Source organism: Phyllostomus discolor, chromosome 6 (assembly GCF_004126475.2).
Source record: "Phyllostomus discolor isolate MPI-MPIP mPhyDis1 chromosome 6, mPhyDis1.pri.v3, whole genome shotgun sequence".
NCBI lineage: Eukaryota > Metazoa > Chordata > Mammalia > Chiroptera > Phyllostomidae > Phyllostomus > Phyllostomus discolor.
Window position 1 is genome coordinate 4157435 of NC_040908.2, and position 13698 is coordinate 4171132.

The 13698-nt window shown below is 60.4% G+C and overlaps 1 protein-coding gene across 2 annotated transcripts in view; it reads left to right on the forward strand.

Moving 5' to 3' along the window:
• Positions 1-208: 208 nt before the first annotated feature.
• LPIN1 (lipin 1) overlaps positions 209-13698 on the forward strand; it is a 91148-nt gene continuing 77658 nt past the window's right edge. For both annotated transcript variants that reach the window (XM_036027669.1, XM_036027670.1), the window contains exon 1: positions 209-367. In XM_036027669.1, the coding sequence (XP_035883562.1) occupies positions 287-367 (81 nt within the window). In that variant the 5' untranslated portion in view covers positions 209-286. The remainder of the gene's footprint in view (positions 368-13698) is intronic.

Below are 13698 nucleotides of genomic sequence, written 5' to 3' on the forward strand. Positions count from 1 at the left end.
GACCCTGCGGCCTTTAGGACGCGAGAGGCGGCTCCAGTTGTCAGCCAAGTCCCCAGGTGGGAGAAGATTTGCAATTCAACACTCTGCTCTCTATCGGAGCCTTGTGACTTGGCCCAGCTCCTGGGGAAGCCACCTGCCGGGTTCGGTGTCCCCGGCCCAGCCTCCCTCAGTGTCCCCGGCCCAGCCTCCCTGCTCCTGAGGGCGTGAAGGGAGCCTCTGGCGGCATTTTTCTCCCAGGGCTTGGTGGTGGCGGCGAGGAGGCGGCCAGCATCCCGAGGGCGGGGCCATGGAGGAGCAGGCCCGCACCTGTGGCTCCACCTGGGAGCCCTCGAAGGACAAGGACCACCCGGATTCACCTTGGTCATGGGTAAGGGCCGTGCGTGAGCATCCCCGGATGAACAGCACTGCGGGGACCCGTGGGATCCTTTGTGCTGAGGGGGTGCCAGTTAGGATTCGTGTGTTCACACTTCACCGAATAAGTGGTGGGACCAGCCGGGTGCTCCCCAGGGGCTCCCGCTACGGAGGCCGCATGTATAGAGGTTTTAGAACTTATTCAAGAATCAAGGACTTTTTCCCTTTGCTTTGAATAGGAAATAAATAGTGACGGCTTTGATCCTCCAGACGGGGCACGGGGTGTTTGGAGGGCTTCCTGCTCCAGGCCCTTTGCTGGGGCCTTGTGCTGTGCAGTGAGGTGGGGGTTGGGGGAAGGGAGGGCCCCCCCCATGCGGTCGTCGGACCCCGAGTCTCAGAGTGTGCTGTGTGTGCTGGGGGCCCCACCGGACTCCACAGCCAGGGGCTGCACCATCTGCCTGTTCAGGTCCCGTCCTGGCTGCCGGGGCTTTTCCGTGGGGTGGGGGCGGAGGTTGTTTGTCAGCAGCTGTTTTCCCTGAAAGCCCCCCAGGCAGGCATGGAGGGTGTTCAGCTCACGCCCAGTGGGAGTGGTCCTGAGCGTGGGACCTGGGCTAGAACTCGGGGCTGGCTGTCCCTTCCACCGGGCAGGGGTTTGACACATAGTGTCCGGGTGAGCCGTGACCCTCCGCCTCTGGCCCTCGTCTGCAGACGGCTGGCTGGGCCGGCACTCTTCCGGGGTTCAGAGGGGCTCCGCGGGCCTGGCAGCAGAGGGGGCTGGGGGCTTTCTGCCTCCCCGGGCAATCGTGTGAGGGGCGTGGCCTGTGTGGGGCAGACTGAGCCTCCTGGCTGGTGGTTACCTGTCCCTCTAGCCAGGTTTGTGCTCAGGGCAGCTTGCCCATGCTAAGATGCAGTGGGGACACCCATGGGAGAAAGAGGACCCAGACGCTGCTCCCTCCTCTGGGCCCTTCGGGTGAGAGCTGCTGAGTGGACGGAGGCCTTCGGAAGTTCCCGGGGCTGGTCCACGGCCCTGCCTCTGCAGGCAGGGGACAGGGTAGGGACCCCCGCCCCACCCCCTGTCACCCCCAGAAGTACTGTGAGGCCGGCCAGCCCCACCCTCTAATTAAAGAGGCTGGTGGTGTGGTGAGTGGGGGCTCACGGGGCTGGGCCTTGCTTCCACTCCCGGAAATGCCCCGACACACAGCAGCCCCGGGCTGGCCGAAAGTGCACCTGCCTCCCCTCCGGGGGCAGTGAGGGACTCCCGCAAAGCCCCCCACGCCCACTACGGTGACCGATGGTCTCCCAGCCCCGATACCCGGGTCTCAGTGCAGGTCGTGTGTCTCTGTCCTGCAATCCGGGCTGACGCCATCCTTCCCTTTGGACAGCTGGGGAAACCGAGGCTGTGAAGGCGGGACTTGACCCCGGCAGCGCAGGGGCTGATGGCAGTGGGGGTGGGGGTGGACAGGAAGCTGCCCGCCCCCCCCCCCCGGGCCACCTCTAGAGGCTGTGACCTGGGGACGCCCTGGCAACACCTGTGTTTGGCTCCTAGTTTTTGATTATTCCTTATTTGTCCTGATTGTGAACGTGTGCTGATTCTAGAGGATCTAGGACATGCGGCAGAGTGGGAGTAAGAGGGCACGATGCCAGCCAGTCGTCCCTCCGTGCGCGGCGTCTGCGGCGTCTGGGCGCACGGCACTCGGACTCTGCTCATTGCCCTGGGGGAGGCTGGCCTACTGCAGCCGCGGGAAGGGCTCTGGGCCCAGCCCTTCGCCCCTTTTATTCCGTGACTCGTCCAGCCCCTCACGGCACCCTAGAGTCTAGGGGGTTGACTCTAGAGCCCCAGGTTAGAGCCTTCAGTGGCCCTTGTGCTGTCCCAGACGGGCCACTGTGTGACACTGTGACTTTCCTTCCGGGGGGACGTGGGCCTCTGTGGCTGGCGGGGGGTGGGGGGCACTGGGAGGCGGGTCCTGGACTCTGGAGCAGCAGCACCAGCCCCTGCAGGGTGTCCTCCAGGCACAGGGTCTGCAGGGTCCCGGGGACTGGGGCTTTTCTCCGACGTGTGCCGGTGCCGGGGAGAATCTGGCCTGCGGGGCTGAGGGGCAGCTGTCCCCTGGTGGGGACACTGGGAGCCCAGCGGGCCGCTCCAGTGGGAGAGCCAGCCTCCCGCCCGGCGCTTGGGGACAGAGGAGGGCCTGGCCCAGAGGGGTCTTCGGCAAAGCAGAACGGGAACGCGAAGCAGGAAATCGAGGCAGACGCCCAGGGGACTGACGGCACGGCAGGGGAGCCTAGGAGGAGGGCGCAGCTACTGCGGCCGGGAGCCCGGGCCGCACTGGCTGCTTCTGGGGAAAGGAAAAGGGGCTCAGCCATTGTGGGTGCTTTCGCCCCGGGGCGGGGGAAGGACTGTTGGCGGCCTGGGCACCCTCCGAGATATCTGTTACGTTGGCATCATCCACCTGTGACATCGGCCACGGCCCTTCCGAGAATCCATGGGGCTTGCCTTCTGGGCCCCGAGGGTATGCAGAGCCTCGTGGGGTGTGCAGAGAGGGGGACACCTGGTCCCCTCCTCTGGGAGGTGAAAGCAGAATGCGAGCAGGTAGGCCTGCCCCCAGCCAGCGGCCAAGTTCATGGGGTCACTGATCAGGAAGAATTCCAACTGGCTGGGCCGGGAAAGGGGTCTCCGAGACACCAGCGTTGGAGCCCCCCGCCTTGGAGAAGAGTAGGGTTTCCATGCCCAGAGCACACAGCGGCTGGAGCCTTCCAGGCTGAGGGCTCCGCCAGCCTGGGCAGGGACTGGCTTTGGGAGGAGGACGGGCTGTTCCCCTCGAGCGAGATCCGCAGATCTTGTTCCGGGGATTTTGTTTCTCCTTAGCTGGGACGTGCACGGCGACATCCGTCTTGGTCAGGCATCCAGGGGCGGTAGAAAGCAGACACTCAGGGTCAAATACACAGGACCCGAGTAAAGGGGGGGTGGTTTTGGGGGGCAGAAGCTTCAGGCCTGGGCTCAAGTCCCAGTTTGGCCGCTTACACGGTTCGATTTCCTGGAAACTTAGCTTCCTCACCTGTAAGACGGGGCTTACACCACCTGGTAATAGAACGCTCGCAGGTATTTAGCAAATGGTAGCCGGTATGAACAACGGCGCTAAGCCTGAAAAATGAGACCACCTGTAAATATGACGAGAATAGGAAGAGAAGGCGGGTCATCTCCCCATGGACCACGGGTCTCAGCACTGTGAGGAGGAGACACCCAAGCCCAGACCCCCCCTCTCTGCGCACACAGAGCAGGACTGTGGGGGTCGTCTTCATCTGACCCCGTAACTCTGCTGTGTCCGGGCCGAGAGCCACCGAACCGCAGTGTGGCAGCCCAGGAGGGCAGCCTCTTGTGGCGGGTGGGCCGGAGCTGGACCCCAGTGGTGGGAAGAGGGGCTGGGAAGGATGGGGATAAAGGAAAGAGTCCTTCAATGTGAAGTCACAGGCGCTCGCTTCCTCCCACAGACTCTCACTCAGGTCAGGGGCTTTGCTGATGAGAGGGGCGGGGGCAGGGCTGCCCTACAGGTGTGCCCGCACCTGCACTGCCAGCTCCCCTTCCCACCGCCTCCAAGTCTCTCTCAGCCTTCAGTTCGTCCATACAGTTGGGGCCGATAAACCTGCTTTGCCGGCTTAGGGGGAGGGTGAGTCAGGTGAACCTGTGGGAGTCTTATTATTTTTCGCTTAGCAGCTGCTGCACGGAAAATGCACTGGAAGGACCTGTGGGTATGAGTGCACTGAGAGTCGATGGGACATGTGAACTCGGGCTGGCATCCTGCTGGCCCTGGCTGTTCCGAGCCGGAGCCCTGGATCCAAGCCGGCTTCTGGAGCCGGAACCCCATCAGAATGGGTCTGGGGTGCGCCACATGTCGGCTGGAGCAGGGCCCGCCAGGGGGACGGGACCATCTGGTCCCCACCCCCCAGGAAGAACCACAGTGACGATGCACAGAGGGGCCCTGTGCACCGGCTGTGGCCCCGGGCATGGCCCGACCACGATTCTCAGCACCTGCCCTCCCTGACACAGGACCCTCGCTGCCAGTGACAATACCCAGACCCCTCCCTTATAGACCTGGGCCAACCTCGGAAGGTGCAAAGACAACAAGCTTGGTGACCACCCTTCTCAAGGCTCCTTTGCTTTTCCCACGTCAGCCGCCACCTTGCCAGCCCCCACCTCCCTCTCCACAGGCAGCACAGCTGCAAACCCCTGCAGGGGTAACTTCCCGAGGGCCATTCAACTCCGGTGTCACGGGCTGGGATTCTTTTCGGAGCAACACACAGAGGGACAGTCTCCGGGCCCCTGCTTGGTGGACCGAGCCTTTCTCCTTGGCCGTGGCTGGGAGGCCGGACCCTGTTTCCACACCCCGGTGCCTCCTGCAGGCCCTGCCTGTTCCCATTCACCCCAGAACAGGGCAGCGGGCCTTGGACGGCTGTCATGTGGGCCACAGAAGTGTCCTGTCTCAGAAATGCCTCCAGAGGGCGCTGTCCCACGGTGACCCCGGACAAGGCAGCCTTGGGCAGGGACCATGCCTCCCCCCCACCGCCCCCCCGCCCTGCTCCGTGCAAGTGGAGAACAAATGGAAAATGAATTAATATATAAAACATTTCGGCCAACAGGAAGTGAGTTTTGTTGTCATTTCTGGAATGAACTCTCTTATTCTAAGAACAAGACGATTTGAATTTCAACGTGGTTCAAAGTAAAGGAAAAGGGGACTTGGCTAGCTGGGGACTCGCCTGGTTTGACCTAGGCAGGAGCTGAGTTTATTAATAGCCGTTGGGTGGACACTTCCCAGTTCAGGGTGAAGCAAGACGGGTCGGGTTTCTGGGCTTTCTCCAATCAGAGACGCCCAGTGGGCGAGAGGTCACCGGCGGGACAGAGGCTGCGCAGGCGTCTCGTTTAATGTTATTTTGTACACGTTTGAGTTACTCCTAGTTTATGGATACGCCAAAGCACTTTCAAAAATGGTAACTGTCCAGGCGTAGTACTGTTTTTGCTGTTCACTGAGAGCTTTCTCTGTGCCCGGGGCCCTGAGAGGCCTTCCCCTTCTGGTCTGGTCTTATCAGCCCTGGTGCGAGCTGAGTGTGTGGCTCACTAGGTTGCCTCCCTGGCCCGAGGTCTCATGACTGCCAGCCCGGAGACCAGGAGACCGCAATCCCCGCGCAGCCCTCCTGCTTTGACAGACCACGCTCTCTCCACTGCACGTTCTGCCTTTGTGCTTCTCCCTGAAGAGCATTTGCGGGAATGAACCCTAGCTTTCCTGGGAACCCCTGCTCCCAGCCTGCGTGGGTCTGCTTAGCCCCGGTGCCTGGGGGCAGGGACCATGGTCCCTTCCAACCCATCCTGAGACCCCACGGCTCTGTGTAGGGTGAGGGTGGAGGTGGGGTGGGGGCGGAGTAGCAGGACAGACTCTGTTCCCTGCATGGGTCCCGCCCTGGTGAACTTTCTGAAACAAACAACAAACACTGAGTGACATCTGGGAGCCTCCGGGCTGGGTGGGCGGGGCCTCTCCTGCAGCTTGCGCTCAGAGCTGGCCCCGTGGGAGTGCTAAGAGCCTCCCTCCGTCCCGAACAGCAGAACCACTTACCGCGTTTCCAGGAAAGACCAGATATGCAGACAGCGCTCATGGCCTTCCTAGGAGTCACGCAATGAACTCTTTGGCTAGCAGAGCCAATTAAGCAGTCTGTCTGTGCTCAATGTCATTTCACTGGTTCAGACCTGTGTGAGTCCTCTGATGCTCAGATGCTGTTATCCGACGCGTTCATTCTGTTACATCTGAAAAGGCGAGCTGTTTTCTCTCCTTTTCTGACTTCAGCTGAATGGACAGTTGAAAAAGTATCGTTCCCCCTTGCATCTTTTGTTTCCTTCAGCCGATTTTACAACTGTAGATTGAATTCCCATTCTTTTAGCGCTTCTCCTTAATTTTTAAACATATCCCCTTCATGTCTAATTTAGTTTTAAACTTTTTATTATGTGTATACGCCTGCCAGTCATCCAGCCCTTAGCTTCCTGTGGGCTGACAGTGGCCTCCCCTCCGCAGTGAGGACATATGAGTCTGCTGCGAGACTTTTCTTTCTTTTTTTTTTTTTAGATTTTATTTATTTATTTTTAGAGAGGGAAGGGAAGGAGAAAGAGAGAGAGAGAGAAACATCAATGTGCAGTTGCTGGGGGCCGTGGCCTGCAACCCAGGCATGTGCCCTGACTGGGAATCGAACCTGCGACGCTTTGGTTCGCAGCCCCCACTCAATCCACTGAGCTACGCCAGCCAGGTTCTCCCCAAGGTCTTGATATTTGTGTTTTAATTTAAGTGACCATAGCTTTCGTCTCCAAGACATCTAATTGCTTTTCCCTAGCTACTGGGTAGCATTTAATTTTTGTTCCCTTCTGTGACATCATTTCTATTTTCAGTGGAAGTTCTTCCTCAATCTATATCTTCAGGCACCCTGGTTATACTTGTTTAGAGTCACTGCCAGCTGTTCAATGAAATGACTCGGGTGTGAATTCATCTAAATGTTTGTTTGTTTGCTGCATTTCTCAGCGTTATTTCTCTTCTTAAGTGTAAGGAGTTTTGCTTGGGGCTCGTTTTGATGCATATTCTATTTGTGGTGGTGAGTTCCCTCCTCTAGTATCCGTCTCCCGCCCCCGCCCAGTGCACTGAGGCCAGACGATCTGAGGGCCACCCTCCCAGCCAGTGGCCTCCCCAGGCCCCGGGTGCTGCCCAGAGCCCCGGCCAGCCCCGCAGGCCCCCTTTCGGGTGGCGACGATGGGGAAGTTTGGTGCCCAGACTCTGAGCGGCGCAGCCCCTCACTGGGATTCCTGCTCGAAAGGCCGTGTCACTGTCCTCCCTCCATCCTCCAGAGTCTTAGCCCGAAGCAGTGCGGCTGCGTTTTTAAGCCTCTTCCGCCAGCAGCGGGGACCACGTCCCACATGGGGCTTCCGTGGGGAGCCTGGTTCCTGTGCCCAGTCTTGTGGGTCCCTCCCCAGGGGCCGGCCACGCCCTCGGCTGCTGGACTCAAGCCCGGAGACCCGCGCCTTTCCACCTCCCACCTGTCTGTGGTTCACGACAGCACCTGCCTTGTTTTTGAGCCTCACGGCATCGTTTGGTTTTGTCCCGTTATAGACTCTGGGTTTGGGTCGGAGGGCGCGATTCGAGGTGCGAACTCACTATACCATCTCCGACCATAAGTCGTCTCTGACCATAACTCACAACTGTGCTTTCTCCTTCAACCCAACACCAGCAACATGTCTAAGAAGGAACGTGCTAGAATATAGCCAGTGGCATGCAGTCCTCCGTCCCGGCTGATTTCCACATCCTCCAGGAATGTTGGTCTAACTGCCTGTGCTTAGTGCAATGTGGCCCAACCCGGGTTATCCGATCCTTCAGGGCATCATCACGGGAGATTTTATCAGATCCTTGGTGAAAGCTTTGCGTGCCCACGCCGGGGCATGCGTGCATGTATGCATGCCGGGGCCTGTGTTTGTGTGGGTGATCGGCCCCTGGCAGGGGAACCTGATTGTTCCATGGAAAATGAGCGGGTTTACTTTGCCAGAGTTGCGCCTGCCCCTTTCTCACCAGTTGCCAAAGTCTGTGGCTTTCCAACACCAGGAACCCCTCACTTGGGGCTCGCAGGGTCAAGTGCACAGGGTGAACGTGCCCCAAACAGAGCCTTGCCTCCCTGTGTGCCCTCAGCTAATGCTGGCGTATGCTTATTCAAGGCAAAAAGTCATTATTCCCCACCAGGATTCTGAGTAGTTCTGCCTCCTGTGAAAGTGTCAGTGGGAAGTCTGGTTCTGTGTCATTGCTTTGGCTCTGGCCCGGCGTGAGTTCACGTGCGCGTGACCTCGTCTGCACAGTGGGCTGCTGCAGGGGGTCAAGGAGGTCGCACCGTGTACCCCAAACACCAGACTCTCATGGGAACGTGGAGAGTTCCCGGGTTCCGGCGCTAGAGATGTGCTCCAGCGGGTCAGAGTGGGGCGGGAGTGTGTGTGTGTGTGTGTGTGTGTATTAGTGTGTCTTGCCGTGCATCCTGAGAAGCGAGCAGGTTTGGGTCTCGAGTGGCGGCGGCGTCTGTGAAATGCTGAGCAGGTGGCGCCGGCAGCCCAGCCAGGGCTCCGTGGAGCGCCCGCCTCCCGGCCCATCTCCCGCATTCCTGCCCCTCCCCCCCTCCGAGGTCCAGTGTGTGTCCACGAGCAGAATCCGCAGGCTGCCACTCGTGGAAGCTGCCCTTCTCCGGAGGTTTCCCTGTGACGAAACGGGAGAAGGGCGACGCGTCGCCCAAAGTTTCCAGTTGAATTTCACCATCTCGGGCGCAGAGGCTGCGCTCGGCCCCAGGATAGAGAGAGAAATCGGGGCCTGGCCCCGCCCCCGAGACCTTGGGGTCGTATCGCAGCTGAGAACCGGGAGGCATGGAGGCCAGCTCACGTGGGAGAGAACTCTTATTTTGGGTCAGGGGCCCGCCTTCCTCCTGCCCCTCAAGTCACGCTCCAGGGCCTTTCTCTGAACCTTGGTCCAGCTGTGAGTGGGAAGCTTTGCCACTTGGGTTGGGACTGACGAGACAAACCGGTAGGTGGAGCTAGAGAGTCGGAAGTAGAAAAGGCGGAGCCTGGTCCTGGGGTTGCAGAAGGCCAGGTGCGGGTTGGGGGGTGGGGGGTGTTAGCTGCCTTTGGAAAGGGCTCTGCCCCAGAATCTCCCACCAAGTGGTTTTTTTTTTTTAATACTTGGAATCCCAGAATCCCCAAGGAATCAAATTTCTGGCATTGAGCAGTGGGCGTGTTTAACAAGCTGCCAGTGCTGGGCAGCCAGGTTTGGGATGCACTGATCTAGGGATTCTAGAATGATCTACCTGTGGTCCAGGCACTCCACTGAGTGGAGCAGCAGCGTGGCATTGCCTGGGAGCTGCTCAGAAATGCAGATGCTCAGGCCCTACCCCAGAATCTGCACTCTTTTTTTTAGTTGATACTGAAAAAATTATTATTTATGCTCTTACAGTTGTCCCAATTTTTCCCCCTTCGCCCCCTCCACGCAGCACCCCGCCCCGCACCCTCAGGTATGCCTGCCCTGCTGTCTGTGTCCACGGACCTGCGTTCCTAACCAGACCCCCCCCCCCCCCCCCCCCCCGCTGCCTCAGAGCCCCAGGTGCTCCCAGGGCTGGCCTCCCGGCTGCTCCTGGGAGAACCGCCCATTCCAGAAGCCTGGCTCAGCTCCCGCGTTTGTGAGCCCTGGGGTTCATCTGCCTTCCCAGCTGCAGCCGCACCCCTGGTGGCCTGGGGCTCCGTGCACGGGCACCAGAAGGAGCCCCTCTGGCCTCTTGGGGCTCAACCAGGAGTCAGGCTTGGGCTGCTGCCTCTCGCTACCTCTGTGTGTCATCACTTAGGGGCTCGGCCTGTCCCCCCAGCACGAGGATGTGCAGTGTCTGCTGAACCTCAGTGACTTGCTGGCTCCTTCCTTGCCTGCCTTTGCTCGTGACTCGGCCTGGCCTGGCCCAGGACAGGAACAGGCTGCCGTGCGTGGAGGAGGGAGTGGGGAGGAGCTTGGCTGCCTGCCTTTGTGGCCGAAAACCTGACTCGCACCCCATCAGTCGGCCTTGCCAGCCGTGGGCACCTGCAGAGCTGGGGTGCCCAGTCCCCTGTGTCCCCTCCATCTCCCACGCCACTCCTTCCTCTCCCATGAGGCCAGGAGCGAGCCCCAGCCCGGGTCCCTGCAGCAGCAATGTCAGGGGAAGGAGGGGACAGGCCCAACTTGTCACGCCTGCCTCAGCTTTGGCCAGTTTCCCAGCCCGGAGTCCGGCTTTGCTTACGGGCCTGGCTGGGGCTGCAGGCGGGGCGGTGGTGGCCAGACAGTGTCACTGTGGTCAGTGCTGGCCGTGTTGTCATTTTCTCTGAAGCAACAGACAGACCTTCCCTTCGGTGCCCCCTCTCTGCAGGTCCCAAGTCCCCGGGAATTGGGTCTGTTGTCCCCACCAGCTCAGCCCGTGGGGCACTGTCGGGGGAGGAGCCCAGAGGTGCAGGGGCACGTTGTGTCCTGCAGTGTCCCGACGCCTAGGCCATCACCCCTCTTGGCCGCTGCCGGCTCTGCAGCCTGGCCGGGGTCCAGCTTCACGGCAGCTGCCTCAGGAGACCAGCTTTTGAAGAACGGACTGGATGTACCCAAGGTCAAGGGGCTTTCTCCGAGTTCTTTATTGAAATGTCCTCCCCGGGATGAGGGCTGCTGACTGGCTCCCCAGCCACCCGCCTCTTCTGAGAAATGCAACAACAGTGTCCTGCGGGTCTGATGTCTTCAGAGGCAGCTGTTTCTTCACGTTCCGAGCTAGTGAAACGCGCCTCCCTTTGAGGTCACGGGTCTGGCTTTCAAGAGCCGGGCCTTTAGACAGCCTGATGCTGTGTCTGCAAACGTGGGGGTGTCGGCCGAGGGCGAGCAGGAGTTGGCCAGCTGGACAGAGGGGGACAGGGCCTTTAGAGTGGACAGAGCACGTCAGCTGTGTGGCCTTGGGAACATTACTCGAGCTTTCTGAACCTCAGCTTCTCCGGTGAAAAACAGGATGGTGTCACCCGTGATGCTCAGAGTAGAAGGGCAGGGACGGGCCGCGTACCTGGCACAGAGCGGGCGTGTGTCACCACTCCACACTGAGGGGCATGCACATGTGGCCACCGGTCTGCCTGGCTCCATGGGTTGAAATCCCTGTAAGTGCAGCTTTGAATGGTCACCACGCCTCAGGTGTGACTAGATCGCCGGGCGTGGTGTCCACAGCTCGAGTCACATGCAGTCGAGTCGAGGGTTCCCCCTGACCCAAGTGCAGCCCCAAGGGCCTGCCCAAGTGCAGATGCACCGCCCCACGTCCGGAGCTGGGCCAGCCTCGGTCACGTGTGTGATGCCTCGGCATTGTGGGTGGGCTGAGATCGCGGCTGCCCAGAATCCTGGCTTGTGTGGCTGTCACAGGCTCTGTCATCCTGACGTCTGTCCCTCTCTCTGTCCTGGCCCAATTCCGCCACTTCCCGCCTCCCTCATTGGCTGTTGCGGCGGCCTCCGTGCCTCCTCCCTTTGCTGCTAAAGGCAAATCAGAGAGAGAAGAGCGGAGGCTTTGGGGTTGGACAGACCGGGCCTGGGTCAGGTCTCCCCTTGGCCAGTTCCACAGCACTCGGCCTGGGGCGGGGGACCCAAAGCTATGCCGAGCCTCAGTTTCTTCATTTCTAAGTTGACTCTGATGTGACTCACTCACTGGGAGGCAATGAGTGACCGGTATGGGTCACGTGGCTGCTGCTCGCTCTGTGGTGCCACCCCCAGCGCCACCGTGCACGCCTGGTCCCCCACGCCCTCCTCCGTACCCGGGGCTTGCGTCCCATCGTCGCAACAAAACCTTGCGACAAAGCCTCAGAACACCTGATTCTTTCCATCTGATCCTTCAGCTCCTCCTCCCGGTTTGCAGGGCCCTCTCCCTTTTTCAGCTCTGTGTCCCACACTCACTTGGCACTCTCACCCCCTCGCTGGCTTATGGGACGATTTGTGTCTCCTTGGAGCTGTGCCATCTCTCCGCTGGCCATGCCCTCCTTGCTGGCCCAGTGACTCCTGTTTGGTCACCAGCTCCCACCTCCTCTGAGACGTCTTCCCCGACCTTCCCTCGTCCTCCCCCGGGGGTTCCCCCCGCCCCACTGGGCTACCCTAGTGCTTGGGTCATGCATCCCCAACCGAACGCATCGGGCTAGACTTGAGAGGTGCGTTTCTGCACCCGTTTTTCTCGCTGGACCATGAATAGCTCAAGCGATCCTTTCTCAGTGAGCTTTGCAATCGCCCCCGCGAGGAGCTCAGCACGTAGCACGGAGCGTGACCAGCTGTAGGTGCTCAGTCACGGGGTGACTGAGTTTGCTAATCCAGTGCTCGCTGGCGTGTCTCTGAACGGTGGCGGCAACACGCAGGTCTGTCCCCAGCACCGGGCCCAGGCGGCACTCACAGGAGCAGCAACCGCACCCCATTGCTGCCATTTAGTGACACGTAACGATGGTGGGAGTAATAATAATGATGATGATGGTAAAATACAGCACCTGCTGAATGCACAATAGGCGCTGGTTTCTGTGCCTACTGTTTACGTCCATTCGCATGTAATCCTGAAAATAGTGGCGTGTCCTTGTGCCCATTTCACACACGCAGGCACTCGCTGTGCCTGCTGTGTGTCTGGGGCTGACGTGTTCTCTTTGGTTGGTTGGTGTCTGTTTGGTTTGGGCTGTGGCTGCACTAAACTGTCCCTTCATTATCTGTGTCCCCTGTGTGCCCGTGCATATCAATGCCTTGATGTTCTCACGGTGTCCCTGGGCTTGTGGCTTCAGGATGCTGTGTGCTTTGAGGGAAGCCAGGACTCGTTTCACTCAGGGTTGATAAGACACATAAATGACTATTGTGCAGCGAGACATTTGTAACCCTCCCAGGCCCCTGGAAACGGGAGTGGGGTCACGTGGGGAGGCAGAGGGAGGGAGGGAATGCGTGGGGGAGGGCTTCGCTGTGTTTGCCACCGGGAAGGAGCAGACAGACAGCGTAGGGCTGGGTGGTGCGCCCGCTGTCAGGGGCTCTGGGGCACGGGTCCCCCGGGGTCTGGGACCTGGCCCTGCGGTGATCAGAACAGGTGGGTCGTGGCCCTGCGGGCGAGTGCCCGATCCAGGAGGCGTCTGAGTTAGGGGCCCTGGGTGGTTGGCTCCCGAGGAAGGGCGTGGCCATAAACGTCGTCAAGCCCGAGGGTCCAGAGAAGAAGGGGTCGTGGACCCCGGATGTCACCTGGGCCACGAGGAAGGGGTTTTTCTTCTTAGGACGACCAGGGGACGCGCACTGCTGCCGCTTCTCTGGGATCGAGGGGCAGGTGTTCGGGGGCCCAGTGGTGACCCCGGTCCCTCCCCTCGGCCTGGTCCTGGGAGGGCAGTGCCCCGGGGGCAGCAGGGCCCTACCCACGAGAGCATCGAAACTCAGACAACAGAAAGGTGAGGGTGCCACACCGAACCAGGCGGACACATGAGAAAGACACGCCTTGCTTTACACGGCATGGCCCGGCGGAGGAGGACGCCTTAGCGTGTGCCCGGGTCTGTCTGTGGTCGGAGCTGCACGGGGCGTGCGCTGAGCTGGCGGCGCAGCAGGCCGGGCCAGCCTCCCTCGCTCTGGCCTCAGTTCTCTCGGTCTGTCTGTCTGTCTGTCATCACGGCGGCACAAACAGCCACTCCCCTTCAGCCCCCTTCTGGCTTATTCCACGGGTCTCCCCACTCAGACGTGAATTTCTTAACTCTACGGCCTCATCGTGGGCCGCCGGAGTGTGGGGTGGGAAATCGGTGGAGGTGGGGCGTGTGAATGACTGGCC